This window comes from Hirundo rustica, chromosome 24 (genome assembly GCF_015227805.2).
Source record: "Hirundo rustica isolate bHirRus1 chromosome 24, bHirRus1.pri.v3, whole genome shotgun sequence".
Taxonomy (NCBI): domain Eukaryota; kingdom Metazoa; phylum Chordata; class Aves; order Passeriformes; family Hirundinidae; genus Hirundo; species Hirundo rustica.
Window position 1 is genome coordinate 1889142 of NC_053473.1, and position 27915 is coordinate 1917056.

Here is a 27915-nt window from a genome sequence, read left to right on the forward strand (position 1 = left end):
CAAGCCCAGTGATGGGCCAGGGATAAGAGTGGGGGGCTCGTGTTTGGGGTCTCTCTAGGAGGGGTGGCTCCTCTACAGCCGGGGAGGGGGGGGCTTTCTGCGGAGGGGGTTCCCCTCCATTCCCCCATGGCCCTGAGTCCAACCCTTCCTCAGGCCCGGAGACCAGCTCCCAGTCCCCCGAGCCCGCCCCGCAGCCGCGGAGCCGAGGCCCGGCCCTCTGGGGGTGCGGAGCCTGGACGCCCTTCATGAGGGCGGGCTGGGGAGGGCAGGCGGGGGTTGGAGGGCTGGGGTCCCCACGGACTCTACCGACCCCCTCGAGAACTACAACTCCCATCATGCCTGCCAAACAGAGCAGGAAGCAGAGTATTTCCCATCATGTCTCGCTCTACCGAGGCGGAAGTAAAGCGCTTTTCCCCCCCCATAATACTCTGCTCTAACGTGGCGGAAAGTGATGCTTCCTCCCGTCATGCCCCGCTCCACCGGGGCGGAAGTACTCTCACTCTCAGCCCGCGGGACTTCATTTCCCGGCGTGCCCTGCGGCGCAGAACCGGAAATCCGGCGCCGCCTCAGGAGCCGCCCGGGCCGAGGCAGCTGCGGCCCGGATCCTGATCCCGATCCCGGCCCCGATCCCGGTCCCGGTCCCGGCCACCCCGTCCCCGGCCGCCCGGCCGCCCCCGCCGCCGCCATGGGGTGCACGCTGAGCGCCGAGGATAAGGCGGCGGTGGAGAGGAGTAAAATGATCGACCGCAACCTGCGGGAAGACGGCGAGAAGGCGGCCAAGGAGGTGAAGCTGCTGCTGCTCGGTGAGGAGGGGCCGGGGGGGCAGAGCGGAATGGGGCTTTCTGGTCTCCGGAGGGATTTGGGGAGGGCAACGGGGGGCCTCCGCCCTCAGGAAGGAGTTTGGGAATGGAGCAGTGGGGGTCCCTGGGGGAGCTGAAGACGTCCCGAGGGATCCGTGATGGGGGCTGAGGTGGTTCCCGAGGGATCCCTGATGGGGGCTGAAAAAGTCCCGAGAGATCTCTGATGGGAGCTGAGGTGGCTCCCGAGGGATCCCTGGAGGGGTTGATGAAGTTCCCGAGGGATCCCTGGGGGGGGCTGAGGAGGTTCCCGAGAGATCCCTGATGGGAGCCGAGGTGGTTCCCGAGGGATCCCTGATGGGGGTTGAGGAAGTTCCCGAGGGATCCCTGGGGGGGCTGATGATGGTCCCCAGGGATCCCCGGGCACTGAGGAGGGTCCTGGGGGTCCCCTGGTCCCCTTCCTGGGGAGAGGGCATAGCTTATCCCATCCTTGCGGGGGGCTGGGATGCGGCCCGTGGGCTTTTCCCGATGGAATGTCTCCTGCGTGTCCGATGGAATTTCCCCGTGCTCCCTGCAGGCTGCTCGGGGGGAGGGCGGTCCCTCCCGGGTGGGATTGGGCCAAGGCTGGGAGAGGCACGGCTCATCCCGTGGGTCCGCGCAGGGAAGGGAGGGAATGCTGAGGCTGGGATTAAATTCCCAGTCGGGGAGTGGGGGCAGAACGGCTCCGGGTGTCCGTGCGTTTGGGACCAACGGAGGTGGGAGATCCTGGGAGGATTAAGTGCATGGGAACAGGAGGTGTCAATTTTTTGGCTTTTTCTCAGGATCTGGGAAGAGCTGGGTGGAGGATTTCCTTTAGGATGGGTGGGAGATTCCCTTTAGCAGAGTTTTGCTGTGTTTAAACTGTGTTTTGGAGTTCTTGGAAGTGATGATGGGAGTTCAGAGGAGGCACAAAGTGCCCTTCCTGCAGGCTGGGGGAGCAGACCGAGATGAGATGCTGGGGAGAAATTGGAGACTGGAGAGAAATCCCTCCTTGTGAGGGTGGGGAGGCCCTGGCACAGGTGCCCAGAGCAGCTGTGACTGCCCCATTCCTGGAAATGTCCAAGGCTGGGTTGGATGGGGCTTGGAGCAACCTGGGACAGTGGAAGATGTTGCTGCACATGGACTGGGATGAGCTTCTAACCCAAAGCAGTGTAGGACTCTGGAATTCATTTCAAATCCTCACATTTAGCACCACTCGGGGCTGGTGAACCATCTGCTCATGCTAGTCCCTCTTTTCAAGGTCTGGGTATGTATTTTTGGTTATCCTGATTTTTCTGTCTCGGAGGAGACAGATGGAGTCTGTGAGGATCTGAACAGCAGCGCTGAGTGGGTCCTGTTAGAGCAGGATGTGTGAAGGAACCATCCTGCTCCAGGAATCCTTTTTCTTTCCCATTTAGCCAGTTTTCTTCGCTCCCTGCAGGAGCTGCTCAGAGCTTTGTACTTGGTGTGTCCGTGGAAAAGCTCTTGGCTGTGTGTCAGGAGAATCCTTTGTTCTCCAGGTGTTTGTTTTGGTGTTAATAAGCAACACTTGCACATTGCCTGGAATGGAGTAATTCTTTCCTCATATTTTTGTATGACATTTTTTCCAATGCACCGAAGGCTTTGAGGCTGAGGTTGATTTTATCAGCAAGCATGGAATGGGGGTGTATCCCAAAAATCATACAGTCATCAGTTGGAATGCGTTAAAAACCAGGTGAGGCTTTAGAACACAGCAGCAGCTGATTTGGGGTCACTGTTGGCTTTGGATGGCAGGAAAATTCCTGCATTTCCTGGTGTGTCTGCAGGTGAGGAGCTTTTTAGCAGTAATTGGAATGTTGATCTGGACCTGCCTCTGGATCTACCTGATCCCAGGTCAGGTTTGCACCTGGTTGTCGCTGGCAAATCTCTCTTGGGTATTTCCTGGTTTTAAGACTGAGTGTGGTGATTCCTGGGAATACCAGGGAATGCTGGAATCCTCCCACACACATCCTTCTTGATGTGCAGGTAAAGCAGAGCAGGGGATTCCCAGGAGAAGTTATCTGCAGTGGGAGCACCCTTTCAATGAGGCACTAGAAGCCGATGGAAAAGTCCATAAGGATTTTCCCATTGTTTGAGGAAGGGGTTTTTATCCCACATAAAACTCTCTGGATCTGCGGGGTCTTGTGTCATTCTCTGAGTGGTTTCTGCCCCTCTCAGAGAGGGCTGGTCAAAAAAGAATGGATTTTTCCTGAAGTTTGGAGTCCGCACATCCTTCCCAGCTCCATTAGAAGAGCTGCCCCAGTTTGAGATCTGCAGAGCTGTGATGAGCAAGGAAAGGGCTGTGCCTGAGGAGAGGGAGCTGGATCCTTCCCAGCTGGGGTGTGAGGAGGCTGGGGAGGCAGGGACGGACCCACAATCTGGAGGGTTGGAAGAGAAGAGGGAGAAAAAGGCAAATACAGTGAAATTTGGGAGAGGAGAAGTGAAACACAGCCCAAATCAGGAGATGTAGAAGAGGAATCAAATACACATGAAAATCAGGAGATATGTGGGAGAGGAGAGGAAGTAAACCTGAAATCAGGAGGTTTAGGAAGATAAGAGAGAGAGGGAGGTAAAGACACTGAAAATTGGGAGATTTGAGGAGAAATAGGAAGTAAAATACAGCCAAAATTGGAAGATCTGAGGAGAAGAAAGGAAGTCAAATATCCCAAAAATCATGAGATTTGGGAGAAATCATAAACCCCAAATCAGTGTTTGGGTGTGTTTTCCTCTCTATCCATAACCATTATCTTCTCTTGAGCAGGGGAGGAAGGAGAGAGAATTCCAGTTGTTCTCTCTTCTTCTGGGAGCTTTGGTTTGACTTTTTCAGCACCTTCCACCTGAGAGAGGGTTCGGATGCTGGAGAAAGTGGGCCCAGCACCTGGATAATGCAAGATTGCTGGGATAAAGTTAATCCTGGAGCTGTCCCTGGCAGCTTCTCCTCAGGGATTTCAAGTCCCTCTGTTGTGTTTCCCTTTCACAACTCCAAAGTTTGTTGAGCAATTCTAAGTTCTGGGGATATTTTATGAAAACAAATGAAAACTGAGTATTGAATAATCACTGACCCTGGTTGTCACAACCCTGTGGGATGTAATTATTGTTCCATGTTGGAATGCCACCAGCAGCTCTGCTGGCATTGGCACCGGCATGGTTGGAGTGACGGCAACACTGGATTCACTCTCTGGAACAGCAGCTGAAGCTCCTGAGAGGCTGGGAATGGCTGGGAACAAGCTGGGAACAGCCCAGGAGCCCTCACTCCCATTTTTCTCCTCCCATTTGCCCCCAGGAAAAGGCTTCTCGACAGGCACACATGGGGTTCTGCAGATGGGAAAACCTGGCAGATTTTTCCAGCCAAATGGAGGAAGGTGCTGGAGCTCTTCCTGGTTGGGTAGGAGCTAACCCAGGTCCTTCACTCTGCCTGCAGTGCCTTTCCAAAGGTCTGGCATGTTGTTCTGGGTCTGTGTGACCCCAGGTGGTAAAGCTGGATTCCAGCGCTGTCCTGTTCCCAAATTCCTGTGTGAGTGGGGGTTTTGTGGCTCTGTGGGTGCATCAATGTTGGACTGGTTTTGCCCAAAGCACCCTTTATCCAGCCTGGACAGCTTCCCTGAGTTTGGGGGTGCTGTGTAGTTATATTGGAGGGGTGCTGCTAATTAATGCAAAAACAATTAAAAGCATAAGTTTGTTTTAAAATAACCTTAATTTGCAAAATTCACCCCCCTCCACTACTCCAGGAGCCCTCGGCTTTTTCCCGAAACTGATTTTTCCAACCTTTTTTCTTTCCTGAATTCCCCAAAGCTTCCTCAGCACTGTTGTATTTTGGTTTAAAGTAGGAAAGTGTTTTCTGGGAATGGAAATCCAGGCAGAGCTGGCGCTACAGTTAATGATGTTGTTAATTGAAGTGGCTTTTCTCAGAGCACAGCAGATGTGTCTTGGATCCCTGTTCCCAAGGATTCATCTGGGGGTTGGACCTGGCTGCTGCTCAGCTCTGGAGCTACTGGATGCCCTTGGAATGGTGATACGAAGCTCTGTGATGGGGTGTTGGTCTCCAGATGTTGTCCCAGCAGTGGCTGCTTCTCCAAGTGTCCTTCCTTGTGGGATCTGCCGTAGGAATCCTGCTGGGGAAGCTGCAGGGAGCTGTTGTTTCTCTGATCTTGAAGGTATCTGGGTCTGCTGGCAGTTCCTGGTGACCATGGGAGGATTCTCCTCACACGGTTCACAAGGACCTGGCTCGGGCCAGATTGCACCAGGGAAGGTTTAGGTTGGATATCAGGGAAAATTTCTTCATGGCAAAGGTCTGGCCCCAGCACAGGCTGCCCAGGGCAGCGGTGGAATCTCCATCCCTGGAAGCGCTCGAAGAACTTGTGGATAAGACAGCTGGGACATGGATTAGGGGTGGACATGGCAGTGCTGGGATATGGTGTGACTCGATCTCAGAGGGCTTTTCCAACCTTAACAATTCCATGATTCTAATTCATGTGCTAGCAGGTCAGATCTCTTTGGAGACGCAGCTCTTCTCAGGGCTTTGAGTTCCGTGGAGGTCTTTCCACAGCTGCACTGGAGGCTGGAATTTCCCTGTCCTCAGGTATGGGAGCTGCAGCTTCCACCCATGTTCTCCCCCCTTTCCATTGGGTCTCTGTGTACCTTCCCCTTGTTTTTCTGTTCTGCCCTTTTCCCACCAAAACCAGATGCAGGGCAGGCAAAATGCTCCTTACCTCCAGAGTGCCTGAGCCCCTTGAGTTTTTCAGGAATCAGCCATGACTTATTTAACCTCCTGTAAAAGCGGTTTTGTTCCACCAGGGTCAGATGCCCTCTTTTCTGCACAGTGCCATTTTCCAGCTGTGGGATGGGAATTCTTCCGCCCCCTGTGTCATGTGTACATCACGTGCTTGTGTCAGGACACACGGTGAGCGTCCGTGCCCGGCACTGGGATTTGGGGATGGACGATTTCCAGCAGACAGCTTGGTCGAGGAATTGTGATTCCATCTATGCTCCAAGAGCCCCCTGGATATGGTTCAAGTTTCATTAAATTCTGAGGCAGGGCATTGAAATAACTTTTCTCAGAAGAGAGAGGGAGCTGTAAAGTGGAATTTTTTAATTAGATCATGGATCTAATCTTTTGGAAGTTTGGCATGAGCAGAGCTGTGTCCACACCTCCTGGGATGCAGCAGGCACTTGTTCCCTGCAGAAGGGGGATTGAAAAATGGTCTTTTCGTGACTTAAATGGGGTTTGGAGTTGAAATGAGGGACAGATGCTGATTGTTTTTCCAGCACGCTCTTTGTGGTGATCCCTGTGCTGTCTCCTTTGTTCCTGGGGATCCGATGCCTGGCTCTTGTTTCATGTTTTCGCAGTTGGTGTTTGGTCACTTCAGTGCCTCCTTTAACCTTCTCTGGTTACCGGGGTGGTGCTGCCTGGGTCAGCTTTAGAAACAAACACTGACAATGCCGGGACACAAGGCTGGCCTCCTGGAGCTCGGTGGTTTGGGGTCTCCATCCCCTGCAAGCTCCCGGTGTTTGGGGAATGAGCTTATCCCTCAGCAGGAGCTGCCAGGCAGGGAGAGCTCGGCTGCATGTTTGGAACAGCTCAGGATTGTTGTCCCTGCAGGAAATTCAGAGGATGTTTGACTTTTAAAAATGGGCCCAGCACAAGATGATGCTTGATAATCAGGAACACTAAGAATATCTTTTCCAAGCCCAGGTCTTCCCACTGTTCCCTCTCTTTCCAAGTTATCTGTTGCTTTATCATCCATCTCCCGTTTGCTTGGCTCTTTCTCTGCTGTCGCCACCCAGACTTGGATCCAGAGACAGCAGACTTGGCCTTTTTATCCCATATCTCCAAGCACATCCATTTATCATGAAATCCTGAAATGGATTGAGTTGAAAGGGACATTGAGGCTCATCCCATTCTATGGGCAGGGACAGTTCCACTGTTCCAGGCTGCTCCAAGCTCTGTCCAACCTGGCCTTGGACACTCACAGGGATGGGGCAGCCACAGCTTCTCTGGGCACCCTGTGCCAGGGCCTCAGCACCCTCACAGGGTAGGATTCCTTCCCAATATCCCATCTAACTCTGCTTTCTGGCAGTGGGAAGCCATTTCCCATTGTCCTGTCCCTCCAACCCTTGTCCAAAGTCCCTCTCCAGCTCTCCTGGAGCCCATTTAGGCTCTGGAAGGGGCTCTGAGGTCTCCACCCCTGGAAGTGTTCCAGGCCAGGTTGGACGGGGCTTGGAGCAACCTGGGATAGTGGAAGGTGTCCCTGCCCATGGCAGGGGGTGGAACAGGAAGAGCTTTACAGCCCCACCTAACCCATTCCATGATTCTGTAATCCCGTGTGTGGATGAGGAGCTGTGGGGATCAGGGGCTGCCCAGGAGGCTGGAGATGATGGTTTGATGTTCAGCCAAGAGCCACACAAGGCCTCTCCGTGGGGGTCTCCAGGCACGCTGCTCGACAACAGCCATAATTCCTTCAAAACACTCCTGGGGGAGATCAAAGAGCTGGGAAAGCAAATTCAGATCTGAGCTCTGTGCAGGGTCACAGAATCCCAGGATGATTTGGGCTGGAAGGGATTTTAAAGCTTATCCCGTTCCATTCCCTGCCATGGGCAGAGGCACCTTCCAGTATCCCAGGTTGTTCCAAGCCCCATCCAACCTGGCCATGGACACTTCCAGGGGTGCAGCAGAGGGGTGTCTGCTGCTGGTTTGTGGCTATTTCAGCAGCTCCTTAAGGAATTTCTCAGAACTGTCAGTGGTCACTCAGATCTAGGTGTAGGGGAGAGGCACAGGTTCCTCCAGCCTGATGTTTTCCAGGAATGGTGCAGGATTCCTGGAGATATTTCAACCTTCTGAGTGGTCATGGGATGTTTCTAAGCTTTGAAGTTATTGTTTAATTAAAACAGGGTTGAGGCTCCAATAGTTTCAAGGCAAAAAGAAAAACCCCTCTGTTCTGGAGCCAGTCTGGGAGAGCTGGGAATGCTCAGCCTGGAGAGGAGAAGGCTCCAGGTGGGGCTCAGAGCCCCTTCCAGTGCCTAAAGGGACTCCAGAGGATCTGGAGAGGGACTTTGGACAAGGGCCTGGAGTGCCAGGATGAGAGGGAATGGCTTCCCATTGCCAGAGAGCAGGGTTAGATGGGATATTGGGAAGGAATTCTTCCCTGGCACAGGGGGCCCAGAGCAGCTGTGGCTGCCCCATCCCTGGAAGTGTCCAAGGCCAGGTTGGATGCGGCTTGGAGCAGCCTGGGACAGTGGAAGGTGCCCCCATGGCAGGGGGTGGAATGAGATGGGATTTAAGGTCCTTTCCAACGCAAATCATTCCAGGATTCCCTCTGTGACTGTAAATCTTCCATCGGGGCTGCTGCTGCTCTGTGCATCTCCCGGGCACCTTTTGGTGGGAAAAGCCACGTCAGCTTCAATCCATGTGCTCCAGCAGGCCCAGCAGGGCTTGGAATGTCGCTGACGTGATCCCAGGGTTCATGTTTGTGTTTTCAGTAAGCCATTCCTTAGCCAAGCCTTCACTTTTCTTTCCTCCAGAGGCGGTGACAGCCTCGAGTGGTTTATCCTGCGCCATTGGCTGCTGTTCCCTCTGCACTGAGGCTGTAGTCAGCCCATGTGCCCTGTTTTATTTGAAGATATTGTTTTTCCCGTCCTTCTTGCGGAACTAGAGGTGTCAGCCTGATCTCTCCTGGTTCCTGCTGACTTTTCCAACAACAGCTGTTTCTCTCAAGCCTGGTGGTACAACACTACTGCTCCTTTCTCCAGTGGTTTTCCCTTTCTCCTGATTCCCAGTGCAGTTCTCCTGCTGCATGTGATTCTGTGGTATCCAGGAGTTTTCTAGGTGTCCATGGAAATAAAAAACCTCAACAAGGGAAGATGGGATCTATGTTATCAGGGTTGGCAGCGCTAGGAAGGTCAGGATGTTGGGATAGGATGGAAGGAGGGAGGTGGTGAGGAGGATGAGGATTTGATAGCTCAGCATTCCCCAGCTGTGGCTGCACAGGTCCATGTGTTGCTGGAGGCTGGTGGGGAGATAATTGCTCATGGAATACAATTCAGAAATGCTGTGCCGTGGAAAGCTAAGGAGGGCATTAGTGGGTAAGAGGAGATGTTCGTGTTCCTTGTGGGGTGGGATGAGTGTTAAATGAAGGGAATGTGTTTATTAGTGAGATACCCATTGAGGTTTAGGGTGATCTGAGCAGCTCCTGCTCCACGCTTCCAGTGGATCTCAAGCCATTAGATATTTTTGGACTTGGTCTCATCCCAGCTTGGTCATGCTGTTCCTTGGGCCCCTTTCAGCCTGTCTGGGGGGAGCTGGTTCCATTTGGGATTTGGGAGCTATAACCACAGATTCAGCATTGCTTCCAGCCTGCTCCTCATGTGGAGCGTCCTGTCACATTCCCAGGTCTGTAACTCACCCCTGGAGCTTCAAGTGATCTCCTGGGGTTATTCCCAAGCTGTTTATCAGGGAATGTTGGAACTACTGAGAAATACCCCTGGATTTGGGAGCTCACCAAGGGCTGCAGCACTTCAGGAATGGGCTGGTGGAGTTCCTGCCATGTCCCTGCACAGTTTCTGAACTGGCTGTTGCTGGAGGTCCAAGCCACGTGCCTATGCCAGGCCCTTCAGTTTTATTTTCCACACTTGTGTTTTAATGCATTTTCCAGGTGCACCCCTGTTCTATCCCTGGAAGGATTTGTTTCAGCAGTGACCTGGTTTCTCTTCAGAAACTTGCAGATGTTCCAGGGCTTTTCCCCTTAATTATGTGTGTGGAATTCCTTTCCTGAAGTAGAGTTTAGTGCAGTTTTGATATAACTTCAGGGAAAAAAAGCACTGAAAACAGAATTTTTAGGACCTTCTGGAGCAGGAAACTGGATGCTTGTGTCTGGAAGATGTAGGGAGTCTGACCTACCTCCTTGGAGATTTTTTTAAAGCAAAAAATTACAGTTGTGTGGAAACACAACTGGGAATTCCTCCCTTGAAATTGCCAGTTCAACCTGTGTTTTGTTGCTCTCTTCCCTGTAATCTCCAGCACGTGGCCATGCCAAGTTGCTTGACTTCCCATCTGCTGCTCCAGGAAATCCTCTGGCTTTCTTGGAGGAAGTGGTTGGATGATAATTTCCCCCCGTGTATCCTTTGCTTTCCCTTTGCAGCCTGATACAGCTGGAAAGCTGCTCCAGTTTCCTCCTGCTCCCGAGGGAGAAGAGATCTGGCTGTAGGAACATGTGCAGGGATTGGCACCCCTTGGAGATGGAATTCCAGCACTTAGGTGCTGAGCTTTTCCCTAAGAACTTGTGGTGTTACTGGGATGTTATTGGGATGTTAATGGGGCGTTAATGGGATGTCACTGGTGTGGTCTGGTGTGTTACTGGGTGGGGGGTGAGGGCTTTCAGAAGCTGTGATGCCTCCTGGCTCCATCTGCTTTCCAGAGGGAATAGTTGAAGGCTTGTGGAAGGATACATTGAGGACAGGGACATTGTGGAATTCTTGCTCAATGTGTCCATGGAGTAGCACAATCTCTGTAACAGATGAGCTGCTCTTTGTGTCCAGGGTGGTATGAAGAAGTTCCTCACTGCTATTTTGGGAAAAGAGAAGTTAAAGCTTCTGAAGCAGTTTTTCCAAAGGGTTTTGACATTCACGCTGAGCTCAGCCCTGGTTTCTTGTGGCAGAACGTGGTCCCTGTCTGGCTGTGCTCATGGGAGCAGAAGAGAAAGGTTTGCTTCTCCTTTGGCAGAAATGTCCCAGGAACACCCTGATTTCCATGGGTTTGAATCCATTCTCACATCTCTGGATCTCTGAGGTCTTCCTGGCTCCCCATCTAGTCCCTGCCTAAGATCCCAGAGTTGGAGGCTTTGCCTGAGGAGTCTGTAAGAATTCCAGTGTAACTCTATCCACTCCTGATGTGAATTTCTAGTGTGTAGCATCAGTTTGCTGTAGGCTGAAGCAGTGTTTTAGTAGCATTTAAATTCCCATTTGTTATTCCCCTACTGAAGGACTCAGCCACACTGGGTATGAACAGCTCACATGGAAGTCCCCAGAGCTGGGAATGAAGGGTGCAGGATAAAAGCTGCTGAGTTGGTCCAATATGGATCCCTTCAGGCAAACCCTTTCCAGTGGGTTGGAAAAAGGGGAATAGCAGCTTGTCCGGTGTGAACATCTGCAGGTGTTTAGAGGAGCATCAAAGGACAGAAGTGAGACCTAGAAATGTTGAAATTAGGTCCAGAAAAGAAGAGTAAAATGGGAATGATGGGCTGGATTGGAGTGAGGGAACCTTCCAGGCATTGCATTCAACCCCCCTGCCATGTCAGGGGCCCTTCCACTATCCCAGGCTGCTCCAAGCCCTGTCCAACCTGGCCTTGGATACTTCCAGGGGCAGCCACAGCTGCTCTGGGCTCCCTGTGCCAGGGCCTCCCACCCTCACAGGGAAGAATTCCTTCCCAACATCCCACCTCTCCCTGCCCTCTGGCAGTGGGAAGCCATCCCCCCTCATCTTGTCCTTCCAAGTCCTTGTCCAAAGTCCCTCTCCAGCTCTCCTGGAGCCACTTCAGGCCCTGGAAGGGGCTCTGAGGTCTCTCCAGAGCCTTCACTTCTCCAGCCTGGCTCCAGACTGGAGGGGCTCCAGATTCATGGAATCCAGGATTGTTTAGGTGGGAAGGGACCTTAAAGCTCATCTCACTCCCTGCCATGGGCAGAGACACCTTCCATTAAACCTGGCTGCTTCCAGGGATGGGGAAGGCACAGCTTCCCGGGGAAACCTGTGCCAGGCTCTCACCACCCTCACAAAATTTCTTCCCAATATCCCATCTAATCCTCCTTTTGTCAGTGGGAAGCTGTTCCTGTGTGCCAGACTAGACAAGGGCAGTGTTAATCCCTTTCTCCCCTGGCGTTGCCCATCTCCTGGGCCATCCCAGCAGGAGCTCCACCTTCCATTCCAGAGCTGGAGCTGGAGGGGAGATGTTTTTCAGTGAGTGTTAATGAGGTACCTTGTCTGGGTGGCTCCTGCCTGAAAGAGAGAACCTGGAACAACAGGAAAAACTTCTTTAGGAATAACAGGTCACTGCTTGGCCATGGCTGAGGAGCCAGTTTGGGGTCGTGTGCTGGTGAGGAGACAGTTTGGAGGATGTGGATTCCTACTTTCTTCCTCTAAAGTAAGGTGTGAGTAACCTTGGAGAAGGGAATTCCTGCTCTACCAGGCAGTGTTTAGGATTGAGGCGGGGAGGGAAGGGGTTAAAGGAATCTGGTTGGAATCAGTGCTGTTGCAAGGTTGGATCTGATGAGGTTGGTGACAGGCAGAACGGCTTGGCTGCTGCAGGAGATTATTTTGGGATAATCTGAGGAGGAAACAACAGTAAACACTATGCTGAGAAGGCAAAAACAGAGAGGTCATGGCAAAAGTGCCTTCTCAGTCTGGGTTTGGGGACAGGGGAGATTTGAAATCGCAGCACTTGGATCCTGGGAATGTGGAGGGTGGATGTGGGAAATAAAAAGGATTTGTATCCTCCCAGGGTGGAAGTGCTGAGTCCACAGAGTGTAGATGTTTTCACACCTGACCACAAACACTGAGCTGCTCTGGGAGAGCTGGGAATGTTCACCCTGGAGAAGGGAAGGATCCAGGGAGACCTGAAATCTAAAGGGGCTTCAGGAGAGCAGGGGAGCAACTTTGAACAAAGGCCTGGGGTGACAGGACAAAGGGGGATGGCTTCCACTGCCAAAGGGCAGGGATGGATGGGATATTGGGAAGGAATTCTTCCCTATGAGGATGGGGAAGGCCTGGCACAGGGTGCCCAGAGAAGCTGTGGCTGTGCCATCCCTGGATGCATTCAACGCCAGGTTGGACAGAGCTTGGAGCAGCCTGGGATAGTGAATGTCTCCCTGCCTGTAGAGAGGGGTGGAACAGGATGGGATTTAAGGACTCTCCCAACCCAAACCATTCTGGAATTCTACGGGTGTTTTATTCCCTCCAGGCTCACCCGAGTCATCTATCCAAATCCAAGCAGGTCCAACATCATTCCTTGCCTACAGGCAGCCCAGCTCTGCAGCTCGGGGAGTCTTTGAGGCCGAGGAGCCCTCAGGCAGTGGCAGAGCCAGCTGAGCTGAGCTCCTGCTGCCACACCAGGTGAAGTCCTGGAGTTCTGCTGACTTAGGAACACCGTGCCTGCCTTTGGTGTCCTCCTGGCTGGGACAGGCATGTGGGGCAGCTCTGCTAAGCTCCATAAACCAGGATAACTGATGGTTTGGAATCCCAGGTGTCCGCTGCCCTGAGCCATGCAGGAGGGATTTGGTTTGGGAATGCTCTGGGATCTGGGACAAAAAAAAAAATAAATAGGAAAAACAGGGAACTTGCTGGTTTTTTACAGTCAGGAATACCTGACCCTGTTTGAAGGGATAACTGACCCACCCCAGGGATAACTGACCCCTCCCAGCTCTGCAGAGCTTTGGAAGCCAGGTATTCTTGGCATTCCTTGAAGGAAGGCTGTTGGGATGCAGACGTGCCTGCAGCTCTGAGATTCACCTGGAAATCAGCCCGTGCCAGAGTCACTTCCCACCTGCTTGTTCAAGGCCTTTCCTGCCCAGCCCAGTAACGGTGGCAGCATCTGGTGATGCTGATGCACTTTGGCTGTCTTGGCCTGGAGTGAGGGATGGGAGCTGCTCTGTTGGATAAATACTCATCCCAGTCCTTCAGGCTTGTCTCCCAGTTGGCTGCCCTCTGGAAATCGAGAAATTCCAGGGTTTTTTAGCCAATGAACTCACGGTGACTGTTGGCACGTGTAAATAAAATCCGGGAAGAATGTGCCAGGACAGTACAGTGGAACTACTAACACTACCAGCAGCAATGCACGAGGAATATCCTACTCCAGACCCCATCAGCTTCTCTGTGGGAGCTGGAAAAAGCACATCCTGCTTTTCCTTTCAGTTTCATATGGATAACTGGATGTTTTTTGTGCTTTTCAGGTGCTGGAGAGTCTGGGAAAAGCACCATTGTGAAGCAGATGAAGTGAGTGCAGGCTGGAACTTACGTTTTTGTGTGAGATGGGATAAAAAAAAATGTGTGCTGCCTTTCTGGTTTGGCTTGGGAGTAATCAGCTGGTTTCCTTCCAGGATTATCCATGAAGATGGCTACTCAGAGGAGGAATGCAAACAGTATAAAGTGGTTGTGTACAGCAACACCATCCAATCCATCATCGCCATCATCAGAGCCATGGGGAGGCTAAAGATAGACTTTGGGGAAGTTGCCAGAGCAGTGAGTATTGCATTTATTTCCTTAGCCTGAACCGTGTTAATGAATCCTGGTGTTTCAGTCCGGGCAGAATACGTTACAAGATAAAATAGCAAAAAAACTGTCGTAACTTCAGTGTATTGTCAGTGCAAAACAATATTTTACTGAGGTTTTGGGTAAGAACCTTTAGTAGTTTGAATGCTCAAGGAAAAAAAAAAAATCCCCAAATCTTTCTAAATTATTTGAATTTTTGGGAATTCTGTGTTTGAAATTTTAGGATGTTTGAGGCCCTGCTTTTCCCCTCCTCTCTAGTCTCTGCTCATTCCCTAGCTGTTTCTTGCATTTATCTCCAGCATTTTGAGCTGGAAGTCAGGAAGCCTTGATCCTTGTGGTGGGAAAGGCACAGAGTGGGAGCTAAGGACTCCTGGAAACGTGCAGGAGAAAGGAACTGTGTCAGCACAGGGCTGCACCGTGACTGTTCTGCCTCATGCTGCAGTTGATCCAGCCCTGGATAGTTTGAATTTATGGTATTTATTTTGGATTTATGATTCCAAGTCCTGGCCAAAGGGCACATCTTCATTTACATGTTCATCCAGGCTGTTCAGCTGCTGCTTCAAATCCTCCCTGAATTCTCTCCCACCTTTCTTGGTGCTTGTTGAAGCCGAGTTGGAGCTGGAACAGGGAAGATGCTGAATCCAGGTCCTTTCTCAGTTACCTGCCCATGCTGAGGTGGCTTCACAAGAGCTGAATGCCATGAATTTTCAGCATCCCAAAGGGCAAAAACCTTGCCTTGCTTTCCCAGGAAAAGGCCAAATGCATCAAAGCATGGAGTGACCTAGAGAGCTCCACAACTGGGGTCCCTCTGCATTTGGCTGTTAAGACCCCGATAAAGTGGGTTTGGGATCAGCACTCTGGGCTTGGCACATGCGGGGTTTGGGGCTCAGGGCAGAGGAGCCGGTGTTAGGAGGAGAATGCTGGGATAGTGGAAGGTTTCTCACAGGTCTGATCAGGGATCAGGAATAGAAGCAGAGGGGCTACAGGGCAGTGTGGGGTTCCCTGTCCCAAACCACTGGATAGCCTGGAGAGGGGCACAGTCCTGCTCTGGCTTCTGAGGGGGATTTTTCATGCTCAGATCCTGACCAGTCCATTCCGTCTCCTGATGAAATGTTTTATTAAGGAATCAGTCTCCTTCACAGCTTTAGCAGCAAAAGGCAAATCCTCAATGCTTTGGTCCCATCATCTCTCAGACCTCACTTTTTTTCCCTTTTCCCTGCGCTGTGCCACACCAACAGAGGTTTTCCAAGTAAAACCTCTAGTTCAGTTCCTTGCTCTGTAGTAGCACATCAGCTTTCCCACCCTTTCTCTGAAACATTGCACCGAGTTACTGAAATCCCGTGGTTTTGAAGGGAATGGTGCCTTTGGAGCTGTGATCCCTACGGAAATACTGTGGCCTTCTTTGATCAGAGCATCTCACCCCACAACCTGGAGCCTCTTCCCCAAAAATTCCCTTTCTGCCTGCCGGAGGTAAACAGCTCCGTGACTTTTGGGAGAAAACCGGATGGACTGGGCTGTGATTAAGCAGAGCAGTGATGAATTAACGCCGAGATGTTGAAGCTTGCTGTTGGTGGGGAAGGTCTCTGTGGATGGACATCCCAAAGCTGTGTTCTGTCCCGCAGGACGATGCCCGGCAGCTGTTCGTGCTGGCTGGGAGCGCGGAGGAGGGAATGATGACGGCTGAGCTGGCTGGAGTCATCAAACGGCTCTGGAGAGACCCTGGAGTGCAGGCCTGCTTCAGCAGATCCAGGGAATACCAGCTGAACGATTCTGCATCCTAGTAAGGAACCAGCACCAGCTCCTGGGCTCTTCCCAGCTCCCACAATGGTCTGGGAGGGGCTGGGGTGGGACTGGGTGGGAAGGTCCTGTCTGCACTGGTCTGACTGGTGGCACTGGGGATGGAGTGCTGTTTGTCTTCTCTATGGAGCATTGGGGAAAACCTCACATTCCTTGTTTTGTGCCTTGGTGAATTTAATCCTGGAGAGGTTTGGGTTGGAAGGGACCTTCGACATCTCATTCCACCCCCTGCCATGGGCCCAGACACCTTCCACTATCCCAGGTTGCTTCAAGCCCCATCTAATCTGGCTCTAAACACTTCCAGGGGTGGGGCAGCCACGGCTCCCCTGGGCAGCCTGTGCCAGAGCCTCCCCATCCTTACAGTGAGGCATTTTGTCTAATTTTGAAAAACATGATTTTTGACAAATTTGCTGGTTTCATGGAAGAAACTTGGCATCTTGTGCTAAGGTGAACACGAGCCCAGGTGTGCCCAGGGGGCCAAGAGGCCAAAGACACCTGCAGTGGATCAGGAACAGGGTGTCCAGCAGAACCGGGGCAGGGATTGTCCCTCTGTCCTCGGCACTGCTGAGGCCTCACCTCCAATCCTGGGGTCAGAGTTGGGTTCATCGTGACAAGAAGGACATCGAGGGGCTGGAGGTGTCCAGGGAAGGGAACAGAGCTGGGGAAGGGGCTGGAGCCCCAGGAGAGGCTGAGGGAGCTGGAAAGGGGCTGAGCCTGGAGAAAAGGAGGCTCAGGGGAACCTTGTGTCTCTGCACAACTCCTGACAGGCGGGGACAGCCGGGGGGGTCGGGCTCTGCTCCCATGGAACAGGGACAGGAGCAGAGGGAACGGCTTCAAGATGGGCCAGGGGAGGCTCAGGGTGGACAGCAACAGGAATCTCTTTGTAGAAAGGGTGCTCAGGCCATGCCCAAGTGAGGTGGTGGAGTCCCCATCCTGCAGGTGTTCATGGAACAACTGTTCTGGGCTGGGGACAAGGTCAGTGGTTGGATCCTGGAGGTTTTTCCCAAGCTCAGAGATTCTGGGATTCTGTTGAAGTGGCAGGTGCCTGGCTGTGTCACCTCCATTGTTCCTGCAAAGGGGAGCAACACTCCTAAAATTTCAACTGCCACTTTCCTGACGTTCAGCAGTTTCCAAAATGGGATCCCCTCACCCTGCAGGTCAATATTCTCAGTTTTCTCCTTACAGCTTTCCCTTTCCTCCTGTCCCTGTGCCTGGCACCTCATAGGCAATGATGCCTCTAAACTGTTCTGATTTTAAAATCTTCTTGTCCTGGTCCAAAAATCAACACCGCTGCTGAATAACTGGAAGGTTCTGAGTAGATAAACAGGCTGCTAATGGAATTTTTGATGAAATGCCTCATCTTTTTCCAGGGGCAGGTTAGTGCAGGAAGGGGAAACTGTTCCTTTGATGAGCAAAACAGTTGTTGTTTTTTTCCTCTTTTTCTTTTTTTAACTGACATTCTTGGTCTCTCTACAACAAACATTTGGCACTGTGGAAGGTGATTTTCAGCATTTCCAACTGAAAACTCACCTCAGTTTAAGCTTTCACTCTTGGAAGAATGAGTTGGGAAGAGCTTTGTGGAGAAGTTTTAGCTGTACCACAGCTCACAGCCCGCAGGGTTTCGCGGTTCAGAGCATTTTTGAGATTGAAAACAAGGCAGAATCCTTCTTAATTTGCAGCACCTTGGCAGGGGTTTGGATCAAGGGAAGGGCTGAAAGGAGTTTTCTTGGGTTTGTACATGCCTTTGCAGCAGGAAAGGAAGAAATTTGGGTTCCAAGGGAGGAAGGAGATTGATGAGGAGGGGGGGAAAGGAAGGAATGGTTTAATGGAAAGATGTGAAGAAGAGGAGGAAAGCTTAAGGACTTGGGCAGAGAGCAGGAATGGAGCTGAAGGAGGAACCTTGGTGTGTGTCTGGATGGCTTTGGAAGAGGAGGAAGATGAAGGCAGCTGGAGAAATGGAGCAGATTGGGAAAAGAGGGTGTTACCCTGCCTTTGTAGGTACCTGCTTGACCCAGCTGCCTTCCAGGGGTGGGATTTTGAAGGGTTCTTCTTGTTCCTGGATGTTTGCCACCCACCCGTGTCCAGGTGCAGGTCTGGCTGCTGCAGTGGGAACAGCCTGGGATGGGAATGTTACACCTGGGATGAGCCACCCAGGCATTTCCTGAGATGTGCCCCGGAAAATTCAACTTCCTGTCCCAAAACCACAGGAAGTTGCACCAAACCAACGTTATGATGCATCTGCAGCTCGGCAACTCCACGGTTGGGAAACATCAGTGGGTTCATTTCTTCATGGTAAATTTGTGCTGTTAAAGTCCTTCTGGTTCTTCCACCGGACTTGGAGAATTCCCAGGGTTTTCCTCTCCCTCCACACATGGCTCCTGAGCTGCCTTATCTCTGGTGTTCCCCAGTTAATTCCCTTGTCCATGCTTAGAATCATGGAATATCCTAAGCTGGAAGGGACCCACAAGGATCATCAAGTCCAACTCCTGGCCTTGCACAGGACATCTCAAAATCCCCCCCTGTGTGGGATTTTTCCATGTTTTTTCCATGTATCAGAGCACTGTCCAAACGCTCCTTGAGCTCTGCCAGCCTTGGGGCTGTGACCATTCCCTGGGGAGCTGTTCAAGTGCCTGACCACCAAGGATGGATGTCCTGCACCCCTTTTTATGGTGGGATGATGCAGGCCTTGTCCTGCTTCTCTTGGGAATTTCACTTCCCCGTTCCTTTTGTTATCTCCTGCAGGCAGCACTGAAACCTCATTGTGAGCAGCCGTTAAATCTGTGCCCCATTTGCTGGTTTTCCAGCTGAAATCCAGTTTTGTCCTGTGTTTCCAAACCTGTTCTGGCTCCACATCAGTTTCTGAGGCTGACACACGTGGAGTGGAGGAAGAGAGGAACAGACAAGTAACTGCTTGTGAAAATCAGGTGGCATCAAGAGCGAGGGTGCTGTGGCAGAGAGCCGAGCATTTCAGCACGGGATTGTTCCAAAAGCTCCCCTTCCTGCTGTTTCCTGCATCACTGGGCACTTTTCCCTTGTGCAGGCAGAGATCCTGCCTGTCAGAGCACTGCCCTGGCAGGCTGGAGATGGTATGGAAGGAGAGGAGGTGGAGGATAACACTAATCCAAACAATCTCTCCTGGAGTCGTAGCGTTTTCTGTGTTTTGTTCTTTTTTATTTTTTTAAAGAACGCTTGAGTAGCTCCTGGTCCAGGCTGTTCATGTGGAAATTCTCAGTGCCTTTCCCAGCACCATCTGATAACACCCCCTGGAACCACCCTGGGTTCTGTGGAATATTGCAAACTTTAATTTGTTTAACTTGCCTTCTTGCAACTTGCCATTTGTCTTTCCCTCTGATGTGAGCAATGGCTCTGTGGCTCCCAGCTCCTGCCTCCAGCCAGTGCCGTGGAGAAGCATTTGGGACCTCTGTGCATGACTGGGGAAGGGAACTTAAACCCATCTGATTCCATGGACAGGGACACATTCCACTATCCCAAGCTGCTCCAAGCCCTGTCCAGCCTGGCCTTGGACACTTCCAGGGATCCAGGGGCAGCCACAGCTTCTCTGGGCACCCTGTGCCAGGGCCTGCCCACCCTCACAGGGAACAATTCCTTCCCAATATCCCATCCATCCCTGCCTTCTGGCAGTGGAAAGCCATTCCCCTTGTCCTGTCCCTCTATCCCTTGTCCCCAGTCCCTCTCCAGCTCTCCTGGAGCTCCTTTAGGTGCTGGAAGGGGCTCTGAGCTCTCCATCTCTGGAGCTTTCTCTCCAGGCTGAACATTCCCAGCTCTCTCAGCGTGGCTCCAGAGCAGAGGGGCTCCAGAATCATGGAATCCCAGGGTTAAGGGACCTTAAAGTTCACCTCATTCCACCCCTGCCATGGCAGAGACACCTTCCACTGTCCCAGGCTGCTCCAAGCCTTGTCCAGCCTGGCCTTGGACACTTCCAGGGATCCAGGGACAGCCACAGCTTCTCTGGGCATTCCATTCCAGGGCTTCACACCCTCACAGGGAGGAATTCCTTCCCAGCATCCCCTCTAAATCCCTATTTGGGGTGCAGCAGGATGAATGTGAAGGATATTTCAATTTCACATGTCTCCAGATTTTCAAGATACTTGGAAATGTCACCAAACACCATAATGCTTTAAAGTGTTTTCATTCCTAGTTTTGATACTTTTCCTGGATTTCAGGCAGATCCCAGCCTGTGGAAGCTGTAGGTAATTATCTGAAGTCTCACAGGCAATTAGCACAGTTCCTGATCAACCTTTCTCTAGTCCTGCACATCTCCTCATGTTCCCAAATGCCAGTTCTTGCCCTAAATTCCCTGACATGGTGCTGGATAAAACCTAGATTATTTCTATGTGGGATTTTTCCTTCTCCTCCTTTTTTCCCCTCATCTTTCATCATTCCCCTCCTCTCTGGGCTTTTCCAGCTTTTGGGGGTATCTTTTTCAAGCTCCACTCAATCTGAAATACAAGTGGCACTAGCTGGGCTCTGCAGCCTGGATTTTTGGGAGGGCACTGCTGCTTCCTCTGTGCACACTTGGCAGGACTTGCAGGGTTTCCCAGAAATCCCCTTTGCTGGGTTTTCCAGACATTTATATTTCCATGGGATTTGCCCTTTGGGTTTCTCTGGAATTAGCCTGGCAAAGTTTATTGTTTCAGGCAGCACCACTGAACCTGATATGCCTTATTTCCTGATTGGGTTTGTTTGCTGGGAGTTTGCCAGCTCCATTCCCTCCTCCCTGGCTGTTCCCAAAGCCTTAATTAGGAATTTTACCAATTTCAGTGCTCAAACTTGCGACTGGCTGTTGGGAGCAGGTGCTTTACAGCTTCAGCTTGGGCTTGGCAGTGCCGGAATAAGAGTGGGACTCTATCTTGAAGGACTTTCCAGCCCAAACAATTCAGGTGTGACCTGTATCAAAGCCAGGCTTTGAGGAGCTGCTGGGTCAGTTCTTAGCATTCCCCATTGGTTTTTGATGCGTTGTGTCTCAGCTAAATTTACACTGGTAAGGGAAGAGAGAGGAGAAAAAAATCTGGGCATGTCCCTGCCTCAGCAGAAATATCCCTTGGTAGAGCTGAGGAAGGTAAATACCTTCCAAATCATGTTGTACTAAACTGAAACTAAAGCCAGGCCCAGCCCTGGTCACAGAGCAGCTCACAAACCTGCCATCCTTCTGGAGTCGAGAGAGGGATGAGAGGAATGGCTCCTCCTGGACTAAATCCACTCTCAGATCCCAGCTCTGTGGGAAAAGCCCCATGGCACTGGGCAGGTCCTGGCAGATCACTGGGCTCTGGGGTTTGGAAACAGGGCAGGGCTCTGCAGGTCCTGGCCAGGGGGATGCTGGAGCTCTTGGAGCAGGGATGTGTTGCTGGGGTTCCTAGCACAGCTTCCAGGCACGCGGGGAGAAGCAATTCCAGGCTGACAATGGATCTGTGATAATAACGTGTGATTTGGGAGGGTTTATTACACCCATCAGAGCCCTCCCAGTGACACAGGGCTGGGGTGATTCAAACCTGCTCCCGAGAAAGAGCACAGCCTGTGCCATCCCAGCGGAGCTGTGGGATCTGTGTCATCTCTGTGAAAGCAGGAGGCTGAGCCTGGAGGGAAGACGAGCTCAGAGGTGTTGCTGGCTGCAGTGGGATTTCTGATCCCGCTGGGAATCATCTGTACCTCCTGCCGGTGTGCCTGAGAGCTGAACTCCAAAAGGAATGTGCTGGGGCTGGAATTAGTTGAGGTCTTGATGGGAAAATCTCTGTAAGGATGTGGCTTCTACCAGGGCTGTATCCTCAGAGGGTGCTGTGTCAGCTTCTTGGGGAAGGAGGTGACTGGATCTGCCTGGTTTGGGATGGTTTTTAAGGCTTCATCCCTCCCTCCCGGCTCCTTTGACGCATCCCTGCCCTTTAACAGCAAACCGTTGGATTTATTGCCTTGTGCTTTGAAGCGAGAGACCTTGACTGCGGATTGCCCTGGGAGATCCAGCCCTGGCACGGCTCTGCATTCCCTCCCGACCCTCCCCAGCACCACCTCCAAGGTCATCCAGAGAGGGGTTAAAATCCCCAAACCCCCGAAACATCCCTCAAAACAGCCCAAGGGGGTTGTTTGCTTCGAGCGCTGTGCTCTGTGAGGGAGATAAATAAATTCTGCGCTTTGTTCTGCAGTTTATAAAAGATTCATGGTGAGGCAGCCGACTAAAAAAAGCCTCTTGTGTTGTCTCTTCTGGTTTAGTTACCTAAATGACTTGGATAGAATATCCCAGCCGACCTACATTCCGACTCAGCAGGATGTGCTGCGGACCAGAGTGAAAACTACCGGAATCGTGGAGACTCACTTCACCTTCAAGGACCTGTATTTCAAGTGAGTGGAGGGCTGTGCCCGTGCCCTGCACTGGGGCACATCCCACACTTGCTCCTGGTTTAACTGTCCTCCTTCCCTCCTCCGTTATCCCTCTCCGCTGGCATCGCTCACTGGAGAGACCGGTTTGACTCTGATTTGCCTTCTGTTCTTTTCAGCTGCTTTTATGTTGGAATCGCAGACACAGGTACTGACTGCTCGTTTCCAGGATCCAATCCCAAAAATAATACTAAAAGGACACTGACTGGAGTTTGAGTTTGAGTTTAACCCTTTCCTCGGAGCAGAGGAACCGAGCCGTGTCCGCAGCCAGGCTGTGGCTCGGGGATGCATGGTGTGCTCCATGTGTTCCTCTGGGAATTGCCAGCCTGCGCCTGGCGCTGCAGGGGCTGGGACTTTCCTGTCCCCTCTGCTGACCCAGTCCCTGCCAGGCTGTGGATCCAGCCTGCTCCTGGCAGTGTCCCTTTACATGTCACTAACGAGCTTCCTCTAACCTCAGAGCGGCTCCCGCCGCCTCCGTACGCTGAGGCCGCATCCCTCGTTCCTCACCTTGGATCCCTGTAGCTCCCCTTCCTGCTGCTTAGGAATTCCTTGCTTCAGCCCCCACGTGTGCTCCTGACAGGCAGCTGGAGCCCCACGGCATTCCCTGCCAGAGCAGGGGTGTAGGACAGTGCCGTGCCTGTGGCTCAGCCCCCTTCCCTCTGTCTGTGCCGATGGTTTGGAGCCTTTCCTGCTCACATTCCTAAAAAGCATCTGTTGCCTTATTTATAAATGGGATGTGAAACACTTCGATGGAGTTGCAGCAAAATCCAAGTGGTGCTTCTAAAATCCAAGGGTTTTAACAGGATCCCAGACTGGTTTGGATTGGATGGGATCTTAAATCCCATTCAGTGCCACCTCTGCCATTCCACTGTCCACTTCACACATTCCATTCCACACATTCCACTGTCCCAGGTTGCCCCAAGCCCTGTCCAGCCTGGCCTTGGACACTTCCAGGGATCCAGGGGCAGCTACAGCTTATCTGGGCCCCCTGTACCAGGGGCTTGCCACCCTCCCAGGGAAGGATTTCTTCCCAATATCCCATCCATCCCTGCCCTCTGGCACTGGGAAGCCATTCAGCTTGTTCTGTCCCTCCAGACCCTTGTCCCAAGTCCTTCTCCAGCTCTCCTGGAGCCTCTTTAGGCACTGGAAAGGTCTCTCAGGTCTCTCTGGAGCCTTCTCCTTCCCAGCTCTCCTGGCTCCGGAGCAGAGGGGCTCCAGCCCTTGGAGGATCTCCATGGCCTCCTCTGGAGAAGGAAACTCACACAGTTTTTGGGAGAGCAGCATTTTGGCTTCCGAACTGTGCAATTTAAGAACATTTTTAACAATAATGCCAAAATACTCGGCATCATCGATTTATTTATGCAGCTTCTGGTCCACCCAGGGAATAATTCATCTTCCCATGGTGATGGATCAGGGTTAGCATCTCCAGTGTGTTCCTTTAATCATCTCCAGCCTCCTTCCCGATCCCGCCCAGAGCCATCGATCCTGTGCAGGGCCCCAGACACACGAGGTGCTGTCCCAGAGGGATTTGCTCCGCAAAGGGAAGCATTAATCCATCAGAAACCCTGGTGCTGCCAGCTCTGCCGTGATATTCCATCTCAGACATTAATAATGGGATGGGGAAGCCGCAATGGCAGGAATTGGGATGAGCTGAGTTGTCAGGGATGCTCTTCCTTCATGGATCTCTCTGTGCTAATGGCAAATGATTCAAGCCATGTAAATATCCTGGGTTCTCACAAGCATTTCCATCTTTCCTTCCAGACCCGAGGGTTAAACAGAAGATGGGAGTTAGTTTGGGATCATTAAATCTCCCTCTGGACAGCTCCTTGTCTGCTCTGGGAACAAATCAATATCTATGACTTAATAACTCAGATATTAACTTGATTTAATTAAATCCCAATCCTAGGCTCTCATCAAAATATTTAGATGAGCAGGGGGCTGGAACTACCTGGGACACAAATTTCTATTTAATTAGAAACTAATTCAATTTATACAGAAATTCCATAAGCAACTGCTCAGCCTTTAACCTCCAGTACCTCAAGATTATTTTTTAATACATGAAATGATTTCTTAACCCCTTTAATTTCCTCCTGGGTCCCAGCAGGAGCTTGCAGGTAGTGTGTTCCCAATAATCCATTTCCCTGGAGGTGCTGTGAGGACGTGTTTGGAGTCCAGTCAAGCAAATGGGTTGTTGCTAAGGAAATAGGAGAGAGAACAAAATCAGCAGAGCTCTGGATGATATCTTCCAGTTCTTCCTGCTGAAAACCAGAACCATGGAATGGTTTGGCTTGGAAGGGATATTAAATCTCATCCAGGGACCCCTTCCACTAGCCCAGATTGCTGCAAGCTCTATCCACCCTGGCTTGAAAGAAAATAGAAGAATTCTGATTTAAAATCCCCTCTCCCAAGCGGGGAATTTTAAAACCCCCTCTCCCAAGAGAAGCTCCCGAAACCCTGCGTGTTCCCAGCCCACTGCTCAGCCTCGCCCACCCTCGGGAGCGCCCTGGGGGCCGGGCAGGAGCGGTGTGCACAGCTCCTGAGCCTCTCCTCCTGCCTCTCCCAGGATGTTCGACGTGGGAGGGCAGCGCTCCGAGCGGAAGAAGTGGATCCACTGCTTCGAGGGAGTGACAGCCATCATTTTCTGTGTGGCCCTGAGTGACTACGACCTGGTGTTGGCTGAGGACGAGGAGATGGTGCGTGATGTGGGGTTTATGGGGGGGAGCTGGGAGCATCCTAGCTCCATCCTGCACCAGGCTGGAATGTTCCTGGCACACTCCTCCTGTTAAATTGTCTGAGAGCTGCAAGGACAAGCACTCCCTGGATCAGCCAGTGGAATCTTGCCCCACAAAGTGATAAATACAACCCATCCGTGAGCTTTTCCACCTTCCTGGTTGCTGGGAGGTGCCTGCAGCTGTTCTCATGGTGAGTCACTCCAGGAAGGAACAGGAGGAGGTGACCCGTCCCCCTGTGCTCCTCCTGGGGCAATGGCAGTGAGGATGTGGCGGTGACACCCCAATTTTGGGCCTGGTCTGTGCAGCAGAGCCTCTCTCCCCCATCCCGCCCTTCCCTAACGTCTCTCCCGTTGGATTTCCTTTTCCAGAACCGGATGCATGAGAGTATGAAACTCTTTGACAGCATCTGTAACAACAAATGGTTCACAGACACCTCCATCATCCTCTTCCTGAACAAGAAAGACCTGTTTGAGGAGAAGATTAAGAAGAGCCCGCTAACGATCTGCTACCCAGAGTACACAGGTATGCTGGGATCACTGGGATGGTGGCATCATCTGTGTCACTGGGGCAGGAATGAGTGAGTCAGAGCCTTGCACAACCCAAAATCGGTTACAAACTTTTCCCCCAGTTCCTTCCCTGTGTTTCCTGCACAGCGTCTCCGGCCTGTTCACTTGGCTGGTAGCTCGTTTTCTTGGAGGAGCTGTGGTTGGGAAGCAATCTTTGTCCTTCCCTGGAATAAACAAATCAAGGTCACTTCTCTGTTTTCACACCTTACTGGAACAATTTAAATTCAATTTTAGAGGCTGTGGAACTTAACCACGTCTTGCCCTGGCTCCTGTCCACCCTGGAGTGTGTGCGTTTGGCACGGATTGTTCCAGAACTCATCAGTGCTGTGGTTCCACACAGGTGGAAGGTTTTACCTGGGCACTGCTCGAGGCATTTATGTGTTTAAAAAAATTCCTTGAAATCTCTTCAAACCTCTTGATTTCTGTGATCTCCAGAGAAGCTGTTGATTGATTCCCTGTCACTGGAAGTGCTCGAGGCCAGGCTGGACAGGGCTTGGAGCAACCTGGTGCAGTGCAAGGTGTCCCCATTCCTGGCAGGGGGTGGAACGAGGTGGGATTGAAGGTCCCTTCCCGCCCACGACTCCCACGATTTGTTACTCTTCGTGGAGCGTGGCTGACCCGGCACACAGCAATCCCTGGATCCCATGTCCGAGGTCACTGCCCAGGGAATAGACTTCAGGTCTCCCAGAAGGAGTTAATGGTGGATTTGGATTTGTGGCTGGATAAGGCAGATGGTTGCAAGCAGCTTAATACGGACTTAAAATCTCCCGTGAGCCGATGGGCAAAGCCAGGGATCTTCTGCTTTCCAGGCTCTAACACGTACGAGGAGGCAGCCGCCTACATCCAGTGCCAGTTCGAGGATCTGAACCGGAGGAAGGACACCAAGGAGATCTACACCCACTTCACCTGCGCCACCGACACCAAGAACGTCCAGTTCGTCTTCGACGCCGTCACCGACGTCATCATCAAAAACAACCTCAAGGAATGCGGGCTCTACTGAGAGGTAAATCCAGCTCCGGGTGTCCCGCTGGGAACTGCTCTCTCTGCTCCCTTCTACATCCCTGGTTTCCTTCCCAGTGTTTCTGCCTGGTGAGCCCCAGCCTCCTGCTGCCTCGTGGGGACAGCGACGAGCGTGACCCAGGAGCAGAGAACATGCGGAATCCTGGAATTCTTTAGCACAATCTTCTGTCTTAGGGACCTTTTATTGCTGTGGGATGTGGAATTAGGGCGCAGTGAAGCCACGTAGTGGGAGTAGATCCTCCTGGCATCGTTGGACGGCGTGAACTCCGGGATGTGCGGTGGATTCCAGCTGGATTCCAGACCTTGGATATGTAGCTTTCTCTCTTCCTTTGGTTAACAAGCCACCACTAGTCTGTTTTTAAGGTTATTTTTTTTTTTTTTTCCATCGAGAAAACTATAACTTTACTAAACTTTATTTCTTTATTTGCAAACTTTGTTTTAAAAATAATAATAATTAAAAAAAGCAACAAAAAAAGAAAAAAAAATCACTTAACTATGCACATGTGAGCAGATCCTGCAGAAAATATTCCTCTTAGCAGGAATTCCTTGTTTTTAACACTTGCTATGGCCAGGATTTAATATTTCTGCAGCTACTAAGGGATCCTTAGAGCTTCGGCTTTTTTTCCATGTGTGATTTGTTACCGTCCTGCTCCCCCCAGGCTTTGGGAAAGGCTCCTGCAGCAGAAGGAGGGTTTAGGTTCTCTTGGAGGTTTGAGCCCGGTTTTATGCCAGTATGGGAAGGGATTTGTGCTCAGCTCGGTGGGGAGAGGAGCTGAGCCCGAGCTGGGGGAACACCGCTGCTGCCCAGCTCTCGAACCACTGATTCCTGTGCATTTTTTGGGATGAAAACGGTGGATTATTCTGTGCTGCCTTTCCCATGGCCCTCCCTGCCCAGCCCTGTCCTGAGCATGCCTTTACTTTGTCTGTGTGGTGCCAAATCCCTGTTTCCCTCTAGTGCCATCCCTAACCAGTCCTACATTCCTTTGCTGATCCATGATTGCATCCAGACTCCTCCCAGTTTGTCATGTGTACAGTTGGATCTGTTAGACTTGTTGGCAGTATTAAAATGGTGAGTAAAGACTGTAGCCTTTTCTCCACTTTATTCTTCCTTTTTCCAGGAGTGTTCCCAGCTTTTTGTGCTTTGCTGGAGAAGGAAAGGAGGAGCTTTGATGGGAATTGGGTGGAATCATCTGGGCAGGGAGGTTCCTCGTGCTTTATCACTCACCACTGTTGGTGCTGTGCTGCTCCCACAGACTTGAGTCATGCTGGCACAATTGGAACATGCCAGGAATCCCACTGTGCATGGGGTGATTGGCAGATGGATAATT

The 27915-nt window shown here is 51.7% G+C and overlaps 1 protein-coding gene across 1 annotated transcript; it reads left to right on the plus strand.

The window, feature by feature from the left end:
* Window positions 1-556: 556 nt before the first annotated feature.
* On the plus strand, window positions 557-27667 carry GNAI3 (G protein subunit alpha i3). The gene is made up of 9 exons (XM_040085662.2): window positions 557-803; window positions 13767-13809; window positions 13914-14055; window positions 15708-15865; window positions 22105-22233; window positions 24833-24962; window positions 25370-25523; window positions 26377-26570; window positions 26645-27667. Exons 1-8 carry the CDS (start codon window positions 686-688, stop codon window positions 26565-26567), a joined length of 1065 nt encoding a protein of 354 aa, XP_039941596.1. The 5' UTR covers window positions 557-685; the 3' UTR covers window positions 26568-26570; window positions 26645-27667.
* The last annotated feature ends 248 nt before the right edge of the window (window positions 27668-27915 follow it).